The sequence below is a fragment of the Monomorium pharaonis genome, chromosome 6 (assembly GCF_013373865.1).
Source record: "Monomorium pharaonis isolate MP-MQ-018 chromosome 6, ASM1337386v2, whole genome shotgun sequence".
In the NCBI taxonomy this organism is placed as follows: Eukaryota; Metazoa; Arthropoda; class Insecta; order Hymenoptera; family Formicidae; genus Monomorium; species Monomorium pharaonis.
This window is the reverse complement of record NC_050472.1, coordinates 19909353-19934311: the sequence shown is the minus strand read 5'-3', so window position 1 is coordinate 19934311 and position 24959 is coordinate 19909353. Positions and strand designations below refer to the sequence as shown.

General features: G+C 47.4%; 1 protein-coding gene across 1 annotated transcript; it reads right to left on the bottom strand.

Annotated features, from left to right (window-relative positions):
• Positions 1-1488: 1488 nt before the first annotated feature.
• LOC105830196 lies at positions 1489-2799 on the bottom strand. Its single transcript, XM_012669381.3, has 2 exons — positions 2287-2799; positions 1489-2183 (listed from the first exon to the last, which is right to left on the bottom strand). The coding sequence occupies exons 1-2, from the start codon at positions 2368-2370 to the stop codon at positions 1908-1910; spliced, it is 360 nt and encodes a 119-aa protein (XP_012524835.1). The 5' UTR covers positions 2371-2799; the 3' UTR covers positions 1489-1907.
• Between the last annotated feature and the right edge of the window lie 22160 nt (positions 2800-24959).

Sequence of the window (24959 nt, the reverse complement as noted above, 5' to 3'; positions counted from 1 at the left end):
TTTTTTTTTGCACAAAAATCAGGTATTACAAATTATAATTTACTCAGAAATGGCGAAACGGGCGATGTATTATTCATATATACATATGTATTTATCTTTTGCACATCTCTTTATGCGATCCTCCACTATCAAATATTCATTTTCTACGCGGGGCTATCGTGCAGTATCGAACACATAGTATTCAAAGTTTGTTTTTAGCAAGAGGAGGGATCGAATGACGAGCTGGCGGATTGTGAGATGTTCTTAATTAATCATTCATATTCAATAACGAGAGGCCCGAGCGAGAAGGCTTTGAATACTTCGACGATGATTCTGAGGTTTATCTCCGCGTGCTCGAGAACATTAATAATTAGGAGGAGAAAGAGAAAGAGAAGAAAAAGGAGGGAGTGAGTTTGTGGTATCACTCTGTTAGTCGGTGTTGATTCGATCAACGGTTGTCTGAGATTTCTTCTTCGTAGGTGTAACACATAGGCGAGAGAGAAACAATCAGTGTGTGTCTTTGAGAGAGAGAGAGAGAGAGAGATAATGTTCCTTTTGCACATCGGATTCTTGCCACAGGATGAGATCAAATTCTTCGGACCTTTTGTTAATCGACCGGCTATCTTTAAGATTAAAATTCTCTTCTTTCATTAACACACAACGATCTTATTCCTCTTCTTGTTCGTAATGAAATATTTGTCTGGACGATAGGACGTACCATACGTTTCATAGAAAATTTATATAGTCTTGTTTTGTTTTTTCAAAGACGGACAAGTTTAATTCCTGATCGTAAATGCTTTGAATAATTACATAATAAAATTCTATCGTTAGAAATATCTCCCTTCAAAAGCAAAAAATAAATTAGATCTTACTTTTGTAATGTTACGCTAGATTATCCGATAGGTTTACAAATTCCATGCCGTGGCTATCGTAAAATCACCCTGTAGAGAGATCCCACAGCGTAGCCCCTCGATGCGCACGATTACAACTGTAAAGTCACGGAGTGACCGGTTAAGATCTTTGCTAATTATCATCATTTATAATTGTCCCTTCTCGTGTCTCCCCTCTTAACACGGCACGACCTCGCGGAACAAGCGGGCATACTCGCTCCTTCTTTCTCCGCTCCTCGAGGTTTAATATTTCAAATAAATGCGTGCATTAACGCGCTATCTCGGCGCGATCCTCTGTTGACTCCTAACAACATCGGGTGAGCCATACTATTATGACTTATCTCTGCCCGTCTCGTTACAATACCTCCCCCGCTGTCCTGCATCGCCCCTTGCCGTTTCGACTTCCGACACGATAATAATTGTTCGTAATGCGACATTGTCATACAATATTGCGTGTTGAAAAACATTAAAATTTAGAAATTTTTGCAATAAAGTTTTACAATTAACAATCACGCATGCTTTTATTGATAATAATTTTAAACGAATGTTTTACACGAATATATATTTTTTTTATTAAGTTATCTACATCAATAAAATATTTTAATGATTGTAAATAAAAAAAATATGTAAACTTGAATTTAGTGCGAAATTAATTTTTTTATTGTTGCACATGTAGTATTCGGTAAAGATCGTTACACGTAACATTAAATTTCTATCTGTATCGTATGGACATTTCTATACCTCGTAGAGATTAACGTCATTCATTCGATTGAACATGAACGTCAGGAACTATCCAGAGGTTGAAAGACTCCCTCAGATGGACCGATGCGTTTACTCTGCGAGAGTAATAAGTCACCCGGATAAAACATTCGTTGCCACTTGTGTGTATCCATTAAGAGATCGGTGGGCTCTCGTTAATTCTAATGATGTAGATCACCCTTCACCGCACTTTCGTCTCACCCCTGCTTGGAAATATGAGAAAGGCGCTCCCCCAAGCAGCGTCGGTTGTATCGCGTCTCCGAATTTATCTTCGGCTCATTAATAAGGGACGACAAGCATCGATATGGAAGTAACCGAAGACAGTAGATCAGGGCGAAAGGACGAATAAACGAGGAGCAGGAAGAAGGCTAGTAGTCCCAGGTAGTCTCGTTTACCAGTTAGGCCTTCTGGTCGCGTTTTCCGGTCATCAGTCATTAACGCGCTACCGGGTGTCCGTGAAAATGTTTGGCTACCTAATGAGCCGATGGTAATGGTAGGATCTGGTCTGGACGTCATCCGTAGGGCGGACTGATTTCGACCTTGTAACCAACCTGTCTGAAACATTCCCGCGGGAGTTTCTGATTTCGTAACTGATCGTGAGATTCCTTCATATTCGTTCTTCCTACGGCTATTGTTGGGAAATCAAGATTTAACTTACCTTCTGATAGAACATTGCCAGGAATATGCATCGCCATATTTTACGTCTCTTAATCTCTCCAACGTGTAGCACGATCTCAAACATGAAAAGTTTAGCTTGGGAAGTGATTAGTTATTGTTATGTAAAATGCGTTACGTTTTAAGATTATTTTTTTATCTTGAATCGATAAAAACGTACAAATAATTGAACGTATTAACAAGTCAAATAGATGAAGGTGTCGAAAAAAAGCAAGATTATGAAAATTCATTATTGATAAAATATATCATACATGAATGTTTATTATAAATATCGCGCTAGTTTAGACTTACGATTTTACGATTAACGTTACAGCACGTTCGGAAAGAATACTTGCGGATCGTAACGAGATGAGGAGCGTCATCGCATTTCTCGCTCGGGGATTTGGTACCGACCGCACCCTTTGGCCATGGGGCCCCACTTGCTCGCCCTCTTGAAAAAATACCACACCCCCCGCCGTGAGTCAGTTCCCCACTTCCCTCCTCCTCGCGCGCTCTTTTCTCTCTCTCTCTCTCTGTCCCTCTTCTCCCTTCCTCTCCCTCTCTCCCTCTCTCCCTCTCTCTCTCTCTCTCTCCTCTCGCTCCTAATATATATTTAATCAGGCTCGAAAGTGCGCTCGCGCGAGCCGTACGAGGAGCCAACTTAAAACCTCGACTCACACTCGACACACGATGGTCACCCACACTCGGACCGGGAACATTAAGCTGACACCCACACGAACGCCGCGAGGAGACCCTCCTCGTTCTTTTTCTCCCGCTCGTTCGCTCCCTCTCCCACCTGCCGTCACCGGTCGGCGCTCTCTTTCTCGAATGGATTCGAACACCTTTTTTGAATCAGAGGGTCAAGCGACTCGGCCGTAGATCATCTTAATGCCTCCATTGTTGTTTTAGGATGCCCGCGACTGTACCGGGTCTCCGCCGCGATAATGTCGACGTATCTCGCGCGAGAACGGGGAGAAAGGGGACGAGACCGGTGGAGAGAACGCGGGAGGGGGAAGAGGTACGTTATTGACCAAATTCCAGGGCGTGTCTCGACACTTTAATGTCTTTTCGTTGCCGGAGAATTGCGCCCGGCGCGATGCACACCGTGTATATCGCGCGCTCCCGAACTTTTATTGCGGCCGAAAGTGAATTTTTACTTTATGCCGGGAGTCACTCGGCTCCCTCCGACCGAGCCGCCGCGGTGTGTACGGTCCACTAGGGTGAGCTGAGCTCTTACGAACCGAATTCCTCACGGAATTGGTCGAGTGAGAGACTATACGCGCATCCCCGTATACATATCGCGTCCGAGATAATATTTTTTTACCGCGTTTCCGAATGAATCGGATTTATCACGGCACGGTCGATTTCTTGATCGACGAGTTTCGTCCGAAACTAACATCACGGCTTAATTACAATAATCCGCGAAGAAGAAATTGAGCAATTATGGAAGTAGCGTTGCTTTTTGTATGCTAACGTGGCTCTTAGTTACTCCCCATCGACGTGTAGCCGCGCTCGGTACGTCTTTGTATCGTATCCCCGGCGATGTATCGAAATAACCGCGGTCGTTTCTTTCGCGCATTCCGCCTGCGCGGTCCGCTTTTTCGGTACTTTCCAACGATTTCAAGACTTGGCGCGACGAACAGGAAAGGCCACTCTTGGGCGGCTTGTAAATCCGCCGCTCCTTGTAAATCCGCCTGTAATTCCGGGCAGGCGCGGGTGGCTTCGCGAGCGGGGCGGAAGGGGAGGGAATAGGACGATGAAAGAGAAAGAAGAATTACGATCGACACGAATCGCGAATTATCCCTGAAAACAGACCGCGGTAGACGTTGGAGGTCGCAGTCGTTGACATCGGAAACTACTTCGATCTTCGATTGGCCAGTTCGCCTGGTTCCAGATCCAGACACCGAAAAGGAACCGGACCCTCTGCGAAAAATTCCTTTTTGCCGAAGAAACGATCTTCTTTGGTCCTGCGATTTAATCGATCCGCCTGAATAATCGGAACATAAATGAAGAAATGAATTGGACCGTTTTAGTTTTTTTTTTATATTAGTGCGAAATTATTCCAATGTCTTTCCAAGCAGTATAGAAATGCAAAGGACATCTTAAAAATTCCTTAGGTATGAAAAAGTTAGGGAATGAGTCTTTTTGATTTTTATGATTTTTATCTTACGTAAATTCTCTAAAGAGTTTGTTGGAAATAGTAAAGGAAAATACAATAAAATACCAATAAAGAAAAAAATATATGCAAGAGCATATTGATTCCATTAAAGATTTCTTTGCCTAGAAAGATACATTAATTCCCGATCGCATACAAAGACCTTGGTCCTTACCGATCGCAATGTAGACGCGTTTATTGACGAGAGGTTGATGTCTAGACTTATCTTCGCGTGGGAGTGAGAGCAGCAAGGTAAATACAAGATGAGGGCACGTGTAATAAGACGGGCGCGAGGTGGGAGAGGGCGAAAAAGAGCACGGAGAGTAGACGGGTAGGAATCAGAACCCAGCCCTGACTAATCCGACTGTAGATCTGATCTCGCATCAATAACCTTAATAAACCAACAACCACTCACGCTAACGTGTAACACACAACGCAGACGCGATATCACGTGGTCCCTCTCCCGGGCCCTTTAGCTCCGGGGCCTTCTGCCCACAATGCTCCAGCTCGATTGGCATTTAACCCAAGGCCCCGAAGCTCTTTTTCGAACCACCATCGGACGCGCCGCGTGCGCACTCGAACTCATCTTCGACACTCCCGAGATCGATGAAGTTAATACTTTTTGCCGCGGCCAAATTCAATTTAGCTCGGAGCGGGTTAGCGGATCTAAATGTGCGACCAATTCGATCGACAACCGATCGTTATCCCCGCTCACGGATTTGCCATGATATTTTGGACTCTTCAGCTAATCGAGAAGGTGCACGACTCTCTTTTGCACGTTGCGTTGCATTGATTTTATTTCTTCTCTAATACTTTGATCTCCCTTTCCTTTTGCATATTGGAGAAGTAATTGATCGCAAGGAGATCGCAGGGCAGTTTCCAAGTCCGGTGTGTTAATAAAGTGTCAATATAGAAACGCACGAGGGCCCGGACGAGCGCGATTCAATTTCACGCGTTTCCTCTAAAAGTGAATGCGGATAATTTAGAACTCCCGCTACGCACACCGACGAATTTCGGCTCTGCCGAGTGTTATATGCGGCGAGCGACATAAACCCGCTTCGTAACGACGTTTGCTATAGAGATTTCCTCGCTCTGGTCCTCTCACCCTCATTCGCGAGTCTGGACGCAGGAGTTGCAGGCGACGGAACGGGAGGAGAAACGGGACGTGAAGGAAGAGGGGAAGGAGTAGTAGGTGGAGGAGACCTGGCATATGCATAAGCGAGCCTTACCGGTCTCTGACACCTTCGAACCGCTAAACCTCCCGCTTGCGCCCCACAGCCTTGCCCTTTTTTTTTCCTCGAATCTTTTTGGCTTTTGCTCGGGCTCGTTCTTTCGTTGGTTAATTAGATTTTGATGGTCGGCGCGAGCATTTGCATCCTTTATCCCGTAGATTCGCCATTTCTCTCGCGCTCGCCTTCTTCGCTCTGTCCTCTCTTCGTCGGACTGAAAACGAGACGAGAGAAGGAAAGAGAAAGAGAAGGAGAAAGAGGAGAATATGCAGCGGAGTGTTCTTCGAGCGCGTTCCAACAGCCGCATTGCGTTGCTCTCTCTTTTTCGCGTTATTCCCTGGCTCCGCAGGGGAGAGACGTTTAGGTCTGCGGATGCTTAACTCCAAAGCGATTTAGCGGCCCAGGGGCCAAGTGTCAACAAGCCGGCACTGCTCAGGTACGTACGTACCACCTAACTGCAATATTTCAGGCCGGTCCTTCGCTCGTTCTCTTCTCGCCCGCTCTTTAAGTCTCTCATCTTTTTATTACTCTGTCTCCTGTGACGGACGAAACCTGGCGCACACGTGTCAGTTTGTGGACATGTCTTGCTTTTGCCCGCGAGCTACGCTCTTTTGTTCGGCATCGTCGAAAATTTTCGAAGATTGACATACGAGAATCAGAATCGATAGTTCCTTATACGGCTGACGGTATAATTGGTTAGTATACATTTTAGAGAAATACTGTCGGCGCTCACTCTCGAGAGTTATACTCAGCCGTCGACACATATTACAGAGAATTACTTCTCATTTTTAACAGTTACTCCTAAAAAATAACTGTGATTACCAAACTCAACATCCTTTGAAACTTGCTTCGCTGTTGCTTGTAGAACATTCTACATTCAAATTAGCTCTCAAATGAGAGAACGTCGCAGTATCTTTCGAATCCAATGTTAAAAAATTTAAAATCCTCCAACATATCTGCAAGCAATATTAATTCCTTACATCGGTGTGAAATTACAGCTTTTACGGAGGTGTTACTTTGAAACGGCCGTTCGATCGTACGCGTGGTAGCCGGCGCGCTTGGTCGTCGGCTTGTATCAAAATCCGCGAATTCAGCCCGGTTGCGAGAAAGTTTCGCGCGTCTCGAATTCCGACACGACGGCACCGAAGGTACGAGAATACCTGGCGTGAGGGCAAACGTCAAAACACACCTCGTCCACCCACACGAGCGCGCGAGCGGGCACGTACTCGCTCGGACATACGCGCTCGCGTTCGCACACACGCGTCCAGGATTCCTATGGAGCGACCAATGACTGGAATGACTTGCACTCGATGTCGAACCGAAGATCCCTCTCGGTCTTCCCTCCGTTTTCCCCCCTCCGTCCGTTCACGTCTCTCTTCCACCGTCGATCTGCTCGACGTTCGTCGTCTCGGCCAGGCTCGCTCGGGTTACCTTCTCCGAGGGAGGTGCGGGCTTAATTTAATTAATTCCATGCGCCATCTTGACAAGTGTGCGCCCCGTACGCGCATCCAGAGAATAATTTTCATACTCATCCACCTTCCCTTCCCTCCCCCCCCCCTTTCCCTCCCCTATCTCCGGCTTGTCTCCCTTCTCTCTACCGATCCCTCACCTCGTTCTCTGGCTCGCTCTCCTCTTCGTCCGCCATCTCCCCTCACGGACCCTCGCTCCGGACGCTCGAACCGTTTCTTCGGTTATCAGATCCCCGATTCATACTCGTCAAGCGCGAGCACGCTGCGAAGAGGCGAGGGAGGGTGGGAGGCCAGAAGAAAAAAGGACGCATTTATCCGCTCCCATCTCGCCGGGATCATTTGTCTTTTTGATGTCGCGCCGTATCTGATTCGTTAATTGCGAGACCTTGCGTGTGATCGACTCTCCTCGGCTCATGCAGGGAAACGTGGAGGACGTTGGAAATGAATGCGGAGCAAGAATGATACTTTTCATAGAGCGCTACATTATTTTTAGATTTACTACGGAGATGTGAAATGAGTACATACGCTTGCCGGGATATACAAAATTAATCGCGACGAAGAAAGGATAGACGGAATTTTCTAAATAAATAGAACGAGCGAAATTTTAGTTGTAGAATTTTTAATATGAACGCGAAGCAAACGGATTTTTTTAAAAAATAATTGCAATAAAAATAATTGAAATAATTGAAAATGTATTGAAAGATGAATAGCTACATATATTTTTAAATCTGTTTCGTTCGTTGAAAGCATTGTCTTATAAAATAACATTTTTTATATATTTAGTAATATTCTCTAAAAATATAATTGAAGATTCTTCTCAATTACTTCACAAAATATTATATTTTGCTCCTTTGAAAGTTAAAGAGAGCGTGTAATTCAGAATGAATATAGACCCTCTCTCTTTCCTCTGTGCGTATCGCTTGCATTAATGACGCCTGGTATAAGATAATTTCGCTGACGTTGCTATTGATAGAAAGTACGTGGCTTACGGGGGCAGTAAAAGTCGCGGATATATCGGAGCAGCGGGGAACAAAAGCACAGACATCAGTGAACGTGCGTTATACGCAGAGATGGAGATAAATCACAAATCGGTGGGCTGGATCCGAAACGATTTACTACGGTCTTCCCGAAAATAACCAGCGTTTAAAAAATTTCAGTAATTACGTACAGGCGAGGAGCGCAAAAATGCGCGATCCGCCGGGCCACTTTGCGTTCCACCCGCGGTCGCTCAAGGCGATACCGTTGTTGAGCATCAGCCGCAGGAAGGAAAGGAAGGAAGACGAGTCCGTCATTTAAGTCGCCGGCCTCAAACCTTTAGCGCAGATTTATGGGTAATCGAGCGGCAAAGGCGGCCATCATCCGCGACGAGTGCCGAGGTTTCGCTCTTCAATCGGCCGACAGGATCGAAGCGTTCGCTAAAACCGAAAATTGCAAACGGAGAGAAATTTATATGGAGCGACTCACGCACAAACCAGGATCGTCTAATCGTTTCGCTTTACTTTCTTCAGGGGGGTCGAGGAGCCGTCTCGCCGATTATTATATAGCACTCCCATTGGAATTTGCGCAACATATTACTTCGTAGGAATTTAAAAATAGGACAAAATGTTGCGTGTGAAAGGAATGGTTTCTTGGGTTTAGATAGATTTTTTTTGTAGCCAAGCGTATTCTCTTTTAACAATTAATAATACCTTAATATTTAAGAGAAATTGGTAAATTTAATAATCTCTTAGATACAAAAATGCTTTACAAGAATTGTTTTATTGTTTATTCAAGATTTCGGATGTTACATTGCCATGTTGACAATTACGTATCACGAATTATCTCACGTATATCTCACAAAAATGCAGGTGTTGCATCTTTGATACTCGCTGTACGTCACAGATGATTAATTGTAAGCTTTCTGCACTCGAAAGCAGTTGTACTCACTACACTCTTGCGCATATCGAGCGTCTTGCAAACATCGTTTTATTTGCCATATTGATATCTGTCATTAAAAGAGAGTACAATTGGTCAACGACATCGTATACATTTGCCAATGGAGTCAAAGGGCCGAGAGTGATACCCCATTCTTCAGTGATCGATTACACTCTTCTGTGAAACATGTCGCGGTCTCAGGATGGCACTTAAGCTCCCTAATTTCCGATCAATCAAGAAACTTTTCGTGGAAGTAAAAAATGAATCACGATGACGCGCCGGGCGATCCCCGCTGCTAACTAGGCGCACAATGCCTCGGCATTAGAGGATAGGTTTGGATTAGGTTCGTCAGACTTGGTGACCACCGATGCCAGAAATGAAATGAGAGAAGGTCTGAGAGGGGGAGAGAGAGAAAGAGAGAAAGACAGAGAAAGAGAGAGAAATAAGAAAGGCAGAGAAACCGTCGCGAGATTTTCGATATCGAAGGTGAGAGGAGATGCATGCGAGAAGAAGAAGATGAGAGATAACTTCTCTCTTCATCGGGAGCGCGCGATGAGAAATAGAAAACGAAGAATGACCGCTTGAGATGGGCCGCTACGCGGGGGTGGGGGGGTGTCAAGGATGGTGGCATGAGATGAGAAAGAGACAGAAAAAGAAAGAGAGAGAGAGAGGAGATCCCCGCGATCGATAACTAACTCAGCGTGATTACTGAAAAATGGCTGTCAAACATTCTTGTCCTTTTAACTTGCTGGGCCACCCCACCCACGGAGATCGTCCTCCCTCTTGACTTTTTCACTGTCCCTCCCCGGCGCGCTCTCTCTCTCTCTCTGTCTCCCCGCTCTTCTCGCTAGAGAGGTCTCCGGGCGAGAGGAGACTAATGGTTCACGAACGTGACGGACCACGGTCCTTCTCGACGAGCACAGATCGCTAATTTCCGGGATCCCGCTGCGGGCACCAAAATCTTCTCGATTTGGGCACTCGTGTTCCCCCATCCTCGTGGTTCTTTCATCGATCTTATCGATTCCTCGCGTCTCGTGATTGCTATACTTACATCATTTTTGCGATACCTCTTTATTAATATGCAAAATAAATGCAGCTTACACCCAGCACATTCTTGTGCCGCTTTGAAAAGTTTAATAATTATTTTCAATACTCTCTTGATCAAATTTTCTATATCAAATTTACAGAACGGGTATTCTACTTTTCAAACGAGCTTTCTGTTAAATATAATATCTTAATAATCTTTATTAAATATAAATAATTTAATAAAGAAATTTAAGATAATTTAACGCGATCTTTTGCTATCTGATCATATTTTATTATAGGATTGTTGTGAAATTAAAATAAACTCTACAGATGTAGAGGTGTGCCTCCTTTTTTATGATATCCAGCAACGCGCGACGATATTTCACGGAAGCCTCACGGTACTTATATCATCTGCAGTCGTCACCCTTTAATAGAAACCGTACGGTATCCCGCGTTTCTGTCGAAATTTCACGCACGTATCCACACACGCTGTTACACACGATAGAACACAAACGGGAACGCCGCTCGGTTAAAGTCAGCGGCAGCCACCGGTGAGATTATGAACGAGCTCGACTTAAGAAAGATCCGACCGAACATAAGGGTCGTGCTCTCGCTATATTTATTTATTTTTCACTCCTCCACTGGTCGATCCTCTCTCTACTCTAATGACGGTTATAAATTTTTCTGCAAATGGCTCCTTAACGACGCTTGATCTCGATCTGTCTCAACGGAAGTAGCAACGGAAGAGATTATACTTCCCGAAATGTTGAAACGGAAAAAATATCATATAATTAGAAAATAATATGGATAGGAAAATTCATTTTTCTCATCTTTGTGCTATTAATAGCAATAGTGAATAACAATTTAGATTTCAGGAGTTTAATTAAAAACTACCCGACAGTTTTTTTTTCTCAAGTTATATAATTATTTTTAAAGACGAAACGTCAAACTTTTAAATCTCACGCGGTATCGAGAGAATTAGTATGTTGTTTATTCCCTTTGGAGGGAAAAATACAAGATTGAGAGAAACGCTTCCGGCGATCTGTTCCGAATCGTGCGTTCTAGCGCATCACGAAGCGAGTGCGCACGTCTTCGTCTTGTCGGACAATCAACGAGGATCGACGAGAACCGGACAGATAGGAAGACCGCGCGGCAGGGGGGTGAGGGGGGAGGGAGGGAGAAGGGGCGGCGGAAAGAGAGAATAAGGAGAGAGGAGAGCGGCGGGCGCGGATAACATGGCGAATGAGGCCGAGAGAGGAGAGCGGAGGCCTGGGCATGGTCCCGCGTGTTGCCCGGGGGTGCCAACCGCAGGATAATAATTTTATAATTGGGGGAATTACTCCGACTCGCCGTGGTACAGTCCGTGTACGCGGCGTGGGAGGGTCCGCCGACATTGTTTCCATCCGTACGGACGGCCCGGCGATCTCCTCACCGGCTGTATCTCACCGGGACGGAGCCGTGGGTGAGATATGGCCGCATAATCATCGAATCATTATATCCACTCTCGAAATACCACGGGGCCGCCGCCGGAGCCATGGCCGAATTATAAGATTACGCGCGAGCGCGCCCGCGCGGCTTACTCGTTAAAAACATTATGAGCACTTTATCACGAGGAAGGAAGGAAGGAAGGAAGGAAGGAAGGAAGGAACCCCATAGGCGGTGAGCGTATCCCGGGCCATCGTGGAACCGTATCCCGAAGGTCCTGTGTCGCGGGACGGCCCGTTTAACCCATGACCCGCGGGCTCCTCCGTGGAGAAACGATTAACCCGACGACGGTTTGTCCCGCGGGACATTATCGAGCATGGAAAACGACGCTCTGTAATTATCGGGCGATTTAGTAATTTTATGCGAGAAGCCGCTTTCGAATCTCATCGTTCATGCGTGAAACCGCTCGGCCGATTACGATCCCGAGACGTTGTTCCCTCGGAGATTCGCCTTTCGTTTTTCCGTTTGGTCTTTAGCTCATTATCAGCGATGTGCAAATGCGATTCCGCGCTAATATCGGCGCGGTATTCAAATGCGCGCGAACACTCAGCTCGTGAGGGATCGCGCGCGGATCTATGCAGCGTGTGTACGATCATTATCTCAGACAATTACCTCGTATTCCTCGAACCTCACGCCTTATCCGTACTGAAAGCAAGAACAGAGTTGTACGCCCGCAGGGATGTTCGGTGAGTATTCTCTCTCTCTCTCATATGGTACGTTCGTATCAACTTCTTCTGGATTGTCCGACAAGACGTGGCAATCGTGACCCTCTACCTACCCGATTCATCTCTCTCTCTCTCTCTCTCTCTCTATCTCTCTCTCTCTCTCTCTCTCTCTCTCTCTCCCTTTGGATGCTTTATATATATATATTCTTCCCTTTTTCTTTAACAATGATGAGAGATCTGAATTGCTATTCTAATTCAACCAGCCACCCAATCGTAAAGCATCGGTACAAGGTTATTTCACTGCATAAGCTCGACGCGTACAAACATTAAGCGAGGCGCTCGAAAGTGCATCGTACATTACAAGGTCAATATCCTGAATCCCTTTCGCAGAGACAGCCTCGCGATAACGCATTAAAATATATTTTTAGTTCGGTATATACTATATAATATTCGCATCATCACACGCCAGCCATTCGACTAATGGAATTTTATGTTTTATTACGGGGGTATATTAACGTAATTTTCTCGAAACTAATTTTCGATAATCGAAATGTGATGCTCGCTGGCGTTATTACGCGGAAGCGAGTGTGTGGAATTCTCACCACATATATCACTTACACGTTTCGCGCAAAAAAAAAGAAAAAAAAATACGTGATAAATTGCAGTAAGATTTTCTCGTGCTCAATAAAATCGACCTCGCCGCGCGTAAAGTCCGAGTTTAATGCGGCCCAATCCATATTCTAATCCCTCGGGATTGCGCGATTACGAGGTCCGTGCAGCGGAGCGTACGATATTCGCGGCCGAATGCAACAGGGCGTACAGATCGTGGCCGAGAGGGATGATTGGGTTCGCACGAAGAATGAAGATGATGATGAGGGAGGGGGAGGGGAGAGGGGAACGAGGCGTTCGTATTTCGTGAGGCTGCTAAGGTCGTTGGTTAGTTGCTTGGAAATCGAAATAATGAGGCATCGCCTCCTGGGCATAGTCATTGGATCACGTGCCACTGCGGTCGCGATCATTTTCCATTATTATTGTTATCGATCGGCGTTCCCCACCAGACCTCCACCTCTCGGACTCGCTTTCTTCTTCCTTCTTCTGCCGACCGATATTGTGACGACTTGCGGCGTACTCCATCCAAAGGATAGAAATAACTCGAGTAAATTTAACTTTCGATCTCATTTCGGAATGTGCGTACCTACATGATTGCATACAACGTGAAATAGTTGGTTAAAAAGTCCTGCCCGAATCGAGCGTCCAAATTGAACGTCAGTACAATAAAATCTCATTTTTTTAAATCACATTTTGCGGATTCTCAATATGATGTTTAACACGTATTGATATTAATCGCCCGTATACGCCACTTGATCGGAATATAATCCTTGTGTGAAAATATGTCAAGCGTTTCTCTCGATTTTGTAAAAATAATTTGTGCAGGAAGAGACTTCGTACCACGGGAATGGGGATGGGAAACTTTCTATTCGTAAACTCGAAAGTAACAAACATTTATTTCATAAGTGAAAATTCGCGAACGGATACGGCATGTAATAACACTTGCTATATAATTCGATATTTGGCAAGATTCGATTTGCCAGGTGGTAATAATACGTGTCGGTAAGATCGCCACGGGAAATTTTTAATCCCCTATCGCTAAGTAGCGGTCATTACTGGGCTTGCGTTATGTCGAAACTTGGGCAATAAAGAAGTTCCGCGAAACTCGTACGGTTCGTTCATTACACCGGGTGGAATGGCCCGAGCGATCTTGCACGTCGGTTCCATCCACTTAGGCAGATTCTTGAGCGAATTCCGGTGGACAGCTGGTCCATCACGGAGCCCGGGGTCTAATCTAATCGCCAAAAACTCACTCTGCGCGCAGAGAAACTCCCTTCATTTCGTTCGCCATATACCCCGCGCCCTTCTCTCCCTCTTCCTCTTCCTTGCGGCGGACTTACGAGAGTTAACAAACTTTAGGAACGCGAACCGCAGAGAAGAGCCCTTCGAGAGGTGGCGCCTCATCCGGGGTTATTAGCAAAGTTCTCACCACGCAGTAAGATATCTCCTTAATTAGCGGGAGCGCTTAATGCCGCGGCGGAACTTTGATTTATCGTAGCAACGAAAACTATCGCGTTCCTGAGTATCTAATAAACGTAGCAAACCATATATCGCGCTTTTGAAGATTATTAGAAATACTTCAGAATTATGTAGGCAGCATATTTTGCATCGGGTCTAAGGTATACGTATCGAGTAGACGTCTTCATTTCTACGGTAATGTCTAATGTATTCGTACGAGAATATAGCTTCCCTCGTGCTGAGTATACAGTGTCGCAACCTGCCGCGCGGGTATATCATAACTGTGGCATCGTAACGTGTAATTATGAAACGCAGGAAGTTGCAAGTTCAACCTCAATCGAGGCGCGAAACAGCGGCTCGGCGGCGGGCCGCCAGCTGACTTTTCTCTCCGGCGTTCCACATCGCTACAGATATATCACTCGTCGCCGTATGTGCCCTATGTACGCTTGTTCGCCGCTACCGGTCGGTTACCGTTATACCCGGGCACGCGATGCGCGCGCGATCGAAAGCCGGAGATACCCGGCGGAGGTATTCGACGGAGAGGTTCCTCCGGCGGAACGTTCCCCGTCATCGGGCGCGCGGTGAGATAGGCAGAGAGAGGCGCGCATAGATAGGTTGCATGCGGCGAACAGCGAGCCTAAGTGCGGCTCAACCATTAGAGCCTGTGCGAGCGCGGTTCGACGGAGCCGGAGTTGTATAATGACCGGTAAGAGGTCGCGTCGAGCCGAGGGATACCCGGCGAGATCAGAGAGAGACAGAGTGAGAGGACCAGAGGGGGAGGGACCGGAGAGGCACTGGCCGGAGATAGCCGATAAGTAGAAAATCGATGATTCGGAGGCATGCTAATTCCAGGTATAGAGCCCGCCCGGCCGCGTCGTGCTCTCTCATGAACGGCGCGGCGCTCGCCGTCGGCATTAATGTAACGAGATATCGCGGTCGAGTCAACCGGCCGCGAGAGAAAGAGAGAGAGAGAGAGAGAGCGCGCCCACAACGTCGCTCTGATGAGACTCCACTCGCGTTCCCGGATTGTGACAGTCTCTATTTTCAAGCTTGTTACCGGTAATCAGCGTTTGACATGGAGGAACGAGGCAGACGGCGGCGGCGACGCGGACTGAAACACGCGCGGCTCTCCGCGTGTAGGTACGCGCGAAAACCGCTCCAACGGCCGGACTTTATTCCTCCGATGAAACCCGCGATCGGGATTCTCTTCTCGTCTCACAGTCATATTTAAATTATTGACGTAACCCCGTGGAAAAGAGTCTTTTGTCCGTCGCTTTCTTTTCTAGCAATTTACCAAGATTACGCGTGTAATCTGTTTTGCGCATATAAAAAAATATGCAATACAAAAGGTTTTTAAAAAAAAAAAAGGTTTATGCTATCTCAGGTTTTTAGATGCATTTTCGATTGTCGAACTCTAAATCAATTATAATTGTTCTTTTAAAATAAATTAAGTTAAAGTTGTATCTGTAAAGTTTTTTTTTCTCAGTACATATACACATTTCCTAATTGCTTCGCCTGTGGGCACCATCTGCTTTGAAGGCTGGATAATCGACTCTTAGATTCGCTAGTGATCAAGACTTATTGCGACTTTTTTCCCTTTCTCTCTCTCTCTCGCTCTCTTGGGTAGGTGCGAACGAAGAAGAATCGAACGGTGCATATAATACGCTTGCATTTCCATCTCGGTTACCATCGTCGGCTGTGTTGCTTAATGACGAGAATATTTCACAGGCTGGAAATCAATGGTTCGAAGCTAAGCTAATTTCCGAGCATAAAACCCGCCTCGGTCATCGTGCCCTCTCACGTGTCCGTTCCACGCTCGCCGACGGCATTAATGTAACAAGAAATTGTGGTCGAGTCGGCCGCGCGCGCCTGATGGCACTCTATTTGCTCGCATTATGACATTTCCCGTCTATTCCCGAGCTTGATACCAATAATCCTGTGTGCTGCACGTTCATGTCCGTTCGCGAGGAGAGAACGCGTCTTCGCCTATGCAATTTGCATCCACGCGCGCACCCATATCGTTCTTCCCCTTCATCCGTTCTCTCCTTCTGCCTGTCCTCTCCCCTGCGCGCCCCTCGGGATCGTTACGGGTTTATGTCGCGACGTCCTTAGCGCGACTCGTAAATTCGTCCGGACATCATGCATGCTCGCGTGTATCGCACGACGACGACGCCGGATCTATTCTGCTTGAAATCGTCACGCTTCGATTCTTTTCGTCGTGCGCGGCGTTTCCAGCGCCGCTTCCTTATGGTCACCGGCACTGGTGAACGAGACTTCACAATACTGATATTAAGATGTCGCGAGATGGGCACGCACTACATAAAATATCATCATAAGTTTCAAACGTTTTGTAAGTTGATTCGTTATTTCAATTTTAATTGCTCGTCGTAAAAGCACGAGCCTGTTTCGCATGTTGTGACTAGTGACCAAATCGAAACTGAAACTTTTCTGAAAAAAAACGATATAATTAAAAAAAAATTGTTAGGAATTCACATACAGTGTTAAATTAAACAGTATTTATGTAATTCGTATAAGTAACGAAGATAAGTTTAAGAACAGAGCAATCAACAGATTCGTGTGTACCCCCTTTCTTCTCTCCTACGCTGTTTCTGCGAAGACAAAATCGTATTCCGGGTTCGTTCCTTGTGTGTTCCAACTTGAAATTCCGTGATTTATAGCGATTCGGCAAGCGAAATTAAAATCGAACATAAAATAAAATTATAATCTACACCATTGAGGAAGTCACAATAACTCAATGTATTTCGAAGAATGGAAGGCCAAAAGTGTTCTACGGAAATCGCCATGGCCGGCATCATCAACGAATAGCGAGAATCCGGTGAGTCCCGGCGACCGACGACGGCCCCGATCCCCGCGGGGCTAATTATGGAGGCACGCTGTAATTAATCCGTTCCCGAATGGCGGCGCGCACCGTCCGGCTCATTGTCGGGATTCGTCGGTCTGTCCCTTCGCCCGTCCCCTCGCCGCTTCTGTCTTTGCGTGCACGCGTGTACCCCGAATCTTTTGTCGGTACGCGGCACGTATGAAAGGGGTAGGGGGTTTCGGGGCAAAGAGGAGGGCGGAAAGGAGCGCGCGAGAAAAAAAAACTCACGCGCACTCGCGGGGCCCAAAGGGTGCTCCCGCCTTTTGATTCGAAACTGAGCCAGGGCTCGCTGAATGAGGATGAATGGACGAGGGAGGACGTTTAGAAGCTGCTTTCTCTTTTTTTTTTTTTTAAACCTTCTCCTCCGTCCCCGGAACCTCTGTCCCCTCTCTTCTCCGGGGACTTCCCTGCTTCATCCGCGTATGAGTTCCTCGGTCCCTTTTGTCCCTCGATGCTGGATCGGAAATTAGCTGCCTCCCAGCTTTGTTTTCCCACCGCACGGGTCCCGCCCCAAAAAACTACTTATTACGCTAATTATACGCGATGCCGTGCGCGTCTGTGACTCCCTTCGCCGCCCACCCGCCGCTTATACCCCCGGCGCGTATGTCGCGGTCTTTTTGTTGTACGCGATGCGCCGCCGCGCCGCGCCGCGTGATTACCGCCAACTGTCGAACCGCGTGCCCGCTGTCGATTAAATCCGGTATTTAGGCAGCGCCCTGGAAACACTGTGTTGTTGACTCACGTATCTTTTCTCTTCCGCAACATTCAGCGTGGCCGCACGAGGGCCCCGGTGAAGACGCTGCACGCGATACACCACCTGAAAAGGCAGAAACTCTCTTTTGAGTCGGTAGTCGAAACGAAGAGAAAACGACATGCCGGATGAAATAACTGTGTTAAAAAGTAACGCTGCCCAGACCCCGATATTTCAGACGGAAAGTTGTAACAAAGATGATATATAACTATCGGAACACATCTGCGGGGATATTCATTCAGTTCTCTCTCTCTCTCTCTCTCTCTCTTTTTCGTCATGTTACTTTTATATCACTTTTTACAATTGTTTTGTACAGGTACGGCAAAGTTATCTTTCGGCAGTCTCAATGTTTTCACGCACTGCGAAATGATCCATCGTATAATTTAACCGTTTGCCACATCGTTTCGTTAGATTTTACATATATTTTGCTTCACGTACGACTGACGGCCTATCATTTCCTATCATAATAAAATTAATTTGCGCGTTGTTAACGGGTATTACGAAATGTGCCATAATCACAATCCGCGGCGGGTAATCGTCGTGATGGAGGGCCTGAGGAAGGAACGAAAAGCGTTCGCCGCGCGCGACACCCCCGTAATCGCCGCGGCGGCGATTAATTACTGTGTTTAGAGATAATTACGAACTGGCTCGCCCGTGCGCATTGTGCCGCTCGTCATCGCTCGTATCGCTTCTCCGTCTCTCACACGCGCGAGCGTGTGCTTATTTCGGTCGGTGGCGAGGAGGGCGGTGGGGAGAGGGGCGAGATCGCAGGTACGCGATCGCGTGTGCGTCGGCTGCGGGGTGCGTGTGCCCAGAACGGCGGATGTAAGCAAAGCCGCAGATGCAGTCTTTGTAATGCTAATGTCTAGTTTACTAACAGCGCAACGCGTCACCCTTCTGTTCTGTGTCGGTGCGCGGGGTGAGATGAATTGATGCCCTTGTTTCTCCCTTCGCACGTAACGCGGTATCTTTTTTTTTCTTCTTCTTTTCGTCCCTCACGCGCTGTTCTCTCGAAGCGACTCCGAACCTTAACCATCGTAAGCTGTATTCCTAATTATTCTCGCAATCGGTAAAAAGTTTGCCGACTTACATTTGCTGGAAGGTAAAATTAACTCTTTCGGTATATTAAATACGGGCTCGAGCACTCGCGTAAAAATTGAGCGGTCCCGTTTCCGTCGACGTGGCAATAAAGGGTGTTATGTAGTAGAAAATATGAAACCTCTGACCACGACTGGTTCAGCCCTCGGAACGGGATCCCGCGGGAAGAGATGGGCCGCGCGGGAGCTCTTTACGATCCAGGTCGCGTTGCTCTTTAAATATTGACGGAATGAGATAAACGTATAAATTACCAGCCACCTCCAGAGGGCTTGATCCTCCGGGCGAGCATGCCTCCTCCTTGTATCCTACACGGACACAGTTGATTCGGGTGTGGTGCGGACCGGGAAGGTGCCAAGAAGGTTCACCGTCTTGTTCATCTTTTTGATCGCCATCCCCGCGCTGCTGCTGCTGCTGCTGCTGCTGCCGCTGCTGCTCGTTGGCGAGAGCCGCTTCCTCGAAATCTGGTATCAATTACCTCGTGTAACGTACAAGCGGTAACCGCCGCTGGGACGATTATGAACACGTTAATGGCCCGCGTCCCGGGACGCCCGGAGATGCACGACAGACACCCACCGTGTAATTTGGCGTTATTTCACAGCGTCCGCTCGAACGCGCGCATATATATTACATATCTATCGCGCCGTGCGCCGTAACCATAGGAATCTCTGCGATATACCTTTACGGGGTCTCGCCTCGTTTGTGTCGAAACGCCGAAGGTGAAGATCGTTTCCCGTCCGCGTCGGTTGGTAAATCTTTTCTGTTATTACGCTAACTCGGCGTGAAGAGCGACATTTACTTTCGACATTATGTGCACTGTTACGCATTACGTGCAAATTATCAGATTTATATTTTTACAAATGCTTAATCCACACTCGCATCTTGAACATCTGTAAAACTAACGCATTTCTAGAATAGCAATCCGGCAAGGTGCGCTCTCATTTACATAGTTTCCCATCGCGCCTACGCGAGATGCATCACGAAGTGTCGGAACATACGTCATATCGCGATCGACGTGTCGACGGGCAGATCGTGCGCATTCGTCAGCTCGTGCTTGCTCCCCTACCTCGTAAACCGGGTTCAAGGTGCCTCGGTGAAGAGGAGGAGGGGAGGGGAGGGAGAGGGAGCACCTTTGGGCCGAGAGGTTTGGAAGACGGCGAAGAATTTCAGGCATAGCAGAATCCCTGGCATGGCGTGTCCGTCGGACGACGAGGTGCTAAGTACCCTCCGGCTGGATGTTCGGTCAGCCGAGAAACTATTTCTGTTCCCGGTGGCAAAAAGGGACCCGGTGGGACGCGCGTAACACACTACTCGGTCGGCCACGGCGAGGAACGCGCGCGATTCGGCCGGCCAACAGGTGCTCTATACGCGGCTGTCCGTGCAAGAAGGATCGAGGAGAATTGTCCCCGGGGTCCCCCGGCGTGACGCGGGCATCTTTCCGCACACTCTTCACGCGCGCGTAGATACGTGGGCCCAGTCACGATGACCGCCGCCGACCGGCGAGAATCCGCGCGTGTCTTCGGCCGTTTATCGAACGCGAAACACCTTTTGTCTTCCACAGCGCCAGTTTGCCTGGCGCAATCGTCTCGGACAAAACGGTCAGGCAAGAAGTAACGGATTATAGCTTCGAACGTGGTCATTGTGTATACTGTATGGTGATTTAGATATCAAGCGACGGGAACCGTTTATTATTTGTATCGCAATAACAATTAAAGAAACAGTTCTTTCCATTTAATAACATTGTCAATATTTCACTTAAAAAAACAAATACGTACTTGGCTGTGTGCGAAACTTAATGTAGATGTTCTAGAAACTTTTTAATTTGATATTAGTAATTGTGGCATGTTGCGATAAATTAGAGTATTATTCCCTTTCTCCTTTTTAAACACCTAAACTGATATATATTAATCGGAATCGATTGAGCTAGCTCGTAACAAATAGTTCAACAATCTTTTGCACCTTAATCGTTCAAAAAAATCGTCACTTTGCAATGTTTCATAAATTACTGTACGTCTCTCCGTTGCTCGGAATGCGCAGAAGGCGTCGTATGCGAATCGCGGATTACTCTAGCAACGTTTCCTCCATAAATCTGCGTTTTGACTCTATCTCCACTTCCGGCACGTTGATGCGGCACCGGGAGCGTGTCGCGATGAGAGGCCGGAGAGAGAAATAGAGAAAAGAGAACGGGGAACGAACAAAATTGTCGTGAGGATGTTGCCGTCGCCGAGGCGAGTCGGATTTAATCGAGGCGTACGCTATTACTCCCCGGTCGCGTCGGGCTTGCTGGTACCAGGACCTCCTCGCCAGGTGTGCAGAAATCACCGCCGCAACGACACGGTGTGCACCAGCATCACCAGTACCAGCAACACAGCCTACATCGGGAGTAGGAGCGGCTCGCTAACGATCGCGTGGAACATGGATGACGGTAGGATGGGAGGAGGACGGGAGAGGGACCGCGGGTGGGTTAAACTCCGGGCTTAAATATCAATCAGCGAGCGAGCGAGAGCGGTGAGGACGAGTGGTGGCAAGAGGAGAATCGACGCGGACGAGGCGAGAGAAAGACCGAGCGAGAGAGAGAGAGAGAGAGAGAGAGAGAGGGGGGGGGAGGGACGAGACGGCCCTGGTGGTAACGCAGAACCGGTGTGTGACTCGCACGCCCGTGTGTCGGGCACCTCTTCGCGGGTGTTTAATTAGCAGCTCGGCAAACCAGACGCTATATACTCAGAACTCAATCAGATCCCTTCATAAGCGCACCTCAGCTTGGCCCTCGTATGCATAATGCACCGCCGTGCGGTTGTTCCACGCGCGCGGACGATGTCTCTCGTGTCTAACTGATGGCGTATATCGATAGAGGGGAAAGGAAGGGATAGAAGAGCTCGTGAAAATAATCGAAAATTACTATCGTCGCGTGTTATCCTGTATCGAATGGAAAGCCCTCACTTTTCGTTGAAATCAAAACCAATGTTTTCAGTTTACAGATATAAAAAAAAAATATATGTTGCAATATTTTTGAATTTTAACGGCTCGAATAAATTTAAAAAGAATCGTTAATGAAAATTGATATTACTGATTTTGTGACATTATATTGTATATTCTGTGCAATGTAAATTAAGCGTTTTCTTCTAAATCTCCTTTAATTGTAATCAATATTTCCATAATTCAAATTACATAGTTAACATGTACAGAAAATACAGTTTGCGAAGTCAGGTTTAAATATATTGCGGTGCATGCAGTGAATAATTTAAACGCGCGGAGTACCGCCGTGTTGTTTTCGCGCAGCTACATATATACACATACCGAGAAGACGAACGATGCTGCTCGCGGCTGTTTAATTAGCAGCTCGGCTAACCAGATGCCATTTACTCAGAACTCAATCAGATCCTTCATAAGTGCATCTCTCGGGCTCTCGTATGCATAATGCACGGGCGCGCGAGTGGCCCGTTCGTTGCATCCTCGAGATGAACAACGCAAGCGAAAGAGTAATTAAATTCTGGTATTGTGGCTTCGGGATAATCGCATCTTCCGAGCGGGGATATGCTTGAAAATACGTTTAACGGCGCGTAGGTCTTTTTAATACCGATTACTAGATATAATTAGCGATCGCATCGCGAGAGTCATCTCTCAAAGTTGCGCGGGAGATTTTTTTTCCTTCCGAGGTGCTCTCATTACGCTTATCGCGATATCCTCTTCGTGTCCTGAGACTCGCGTGTTCGCGCCCCTTTAAGATAGCGTTAATTAATAATTGCTCGCCAACCTCGACGTTACAGAACGTTTAACACGGTATTAACATTCCGCCTTTAAGAAACGGTTTATGCACCTGCCCGATCAAGATTACGCGTGCGCCGTTCAAGCCGACTGCTCCGATTGCGTCCGAGGTAGAAATCCACAAACGGGCCGGCCGGGCGGCGTTATTAGCGGTGAAACAGTCCGCGCCAAGGTGAAAATTCATTTCGCTGAATGATCGCTGGAAACGATTTTATCAGGGATCGGCGGTTTCGGTTCTCGTAATTACCATTTCAAATGCTCACCTCTGCCCACCCGGGGCCTCAGCGCTCGCTCTCGACGAGCGACTCCTCGTTCCCTTGCACCGGGTGGTCCCCGGGTTCGGGGTCCCGGGAGGTAGTGGGCCAAGTGTGGGCTTTATTATTTAGTTTGCCTGTTTCGGTCTCTCATCTCCTCGTGCCCTACCGGCGATGCTTCTCCCCCCTCTCCCCCGCTCCTCCAATCCAGGGAGATCCGTTTGCGCGTTCACGTCCGCGTCTATTCTCATTCTAATCAGCTCCGCCGCCTTTTCTTCGGGCTTAAGCCTTCGCCTCTTCGCGCCTCTCCCAGCCCGGACCCGGAGCCCTCCTCTCTCCCCTTATTATTTTAGTGCCTTCTTCTCTCGCGCCGTATCGAACGACTCCTCCGCAGAGCGGCGCGGTACGCAGGACGCGCATCGTCCTTATCCTCCCGGCATCCGGATGTCACCGGTCGACATCCGTGGCCGCCAACGCGTGACATTCACCAGTGGTGCTCATCGATTCCTTTACCAACGAGCCGTCCCGCGCAATCTCGAGCGCTCGCTGCTTCGCGGGCTATTCGTCAGGAATGCTGTGTTTTTAATGCATGCCTGCGAGTGTGCTTAGACCTTACCTCCTTCGGTCGCGAAACCTTAAATGCGTTGGGAGTGGGGGGGGGGGGAGGTGATTTACATTCGCGCAGGCGTATCGGTGTGGAGGATTTATCACCGTTTTGGCAGCGGCACCCATATGGATGCTAAATTAATTTCGCTTTTTTAAATTATTACCGTCCACAAAGAATTTATCTCTCGGTCGCACGGAAATAATTTACCAGGATAACGAAGTAAACTCAACATTAGTCTTTTTTCCGGACGGTGTCAGGTGTCACGTTACACGATATTACACGACGTGTTGGACGTAATTGACCGATTATGAGGGGATATTGGTAAGTTGAAGTTGCCTCGTTTTCATTTTGCATACGCTAGAGTTCGTTCGAGGAAATTTATGAGCTACGTCTGACCAAGTCTTGAGACACGATCTCTAAATCTCTCGGAAGAGAGGAATCGAGTAGTCGAATTTGTAGCTCTAATACCACGATCTATTCCTCGCACATAGTTTCTGTCCGTGTTGGCGGCGCGATTAGCATGCAGGTAGCCTCGATCAGATGACCGTACAGAGGAGCCGAGGCGGTGGCAGTCACACGCGAAAAATCGTAAAATGCGTATCAAATGAAAAATCCAGGAACGTGCCGAATAACAAGCGATAGCCTACCTCGGCAGTGCCTATAAATGGCGATTTCCTCGGTTCTCGTCTGTCTTTCGCGAGAACCTTTGTCCTCGCCGACGCGAGATACTTGGAAACGAGTCTTTACGAAGCTGATCGTAGGATTTAATGACATCTCGAGCCCCCCCCTTTTCCCGCTGTGATCTGCTTACAGATGTAACCCACGTTGATTCACGCGACAATTTGATCAGCGCAGAAAGTACAATAACTCTTCGGAAAGTCAATTCTGCGCCGCTTTCTTTTTGCGATAAGCCCAGCGCACATATTGTTATTATTATCTCAGTTATAATACGCTATAAGAGACCATAATTATCGCGCCATTACCGTGGTGCTAAAATCCCGAGGAGAGAAATAAAATGTAATACGCAGACGTCGTAAATACTTTTTTCTCGCCGGGCCGCTCGGGACCGCCATTATCGAAGCGTTTATCGCGCGCATCCGGGTCGGCCGGCGAGCGCGAGAGGGCTCGTCACGCCAAAACGAATGGATAAATAGATCGGCAGGAGGACGCGGCGCGGTAATATACGAGCGTATACGCATCCGAGAAGTACCGTCGAGGGAAGAGTCGTCGGCGGGGTATACGCGCACCGGGTATTATACACATAACGTGGCACCGTTTGTGTGCCCAGTTAATTACTCGCGTAGTAAATTATCG

Bases quoted from the DNA above. Each gene is read 5' to 3' on its own strand.
- LOC105830196 (XM_012669381.3), bottom strand. From the start codon at position 2,370: ATGTTTGAGATCGTGCTACACGTTGGAGAGATTAAGAGACGTAAAATA. The intron at 2,184-2,286 runs GTAAGTTAAATC...GGAATGTTTCAG, and splicing joins TGGCAATGTTCTATCAGAAG to ACAGGTTGGTTACAAGGTCG.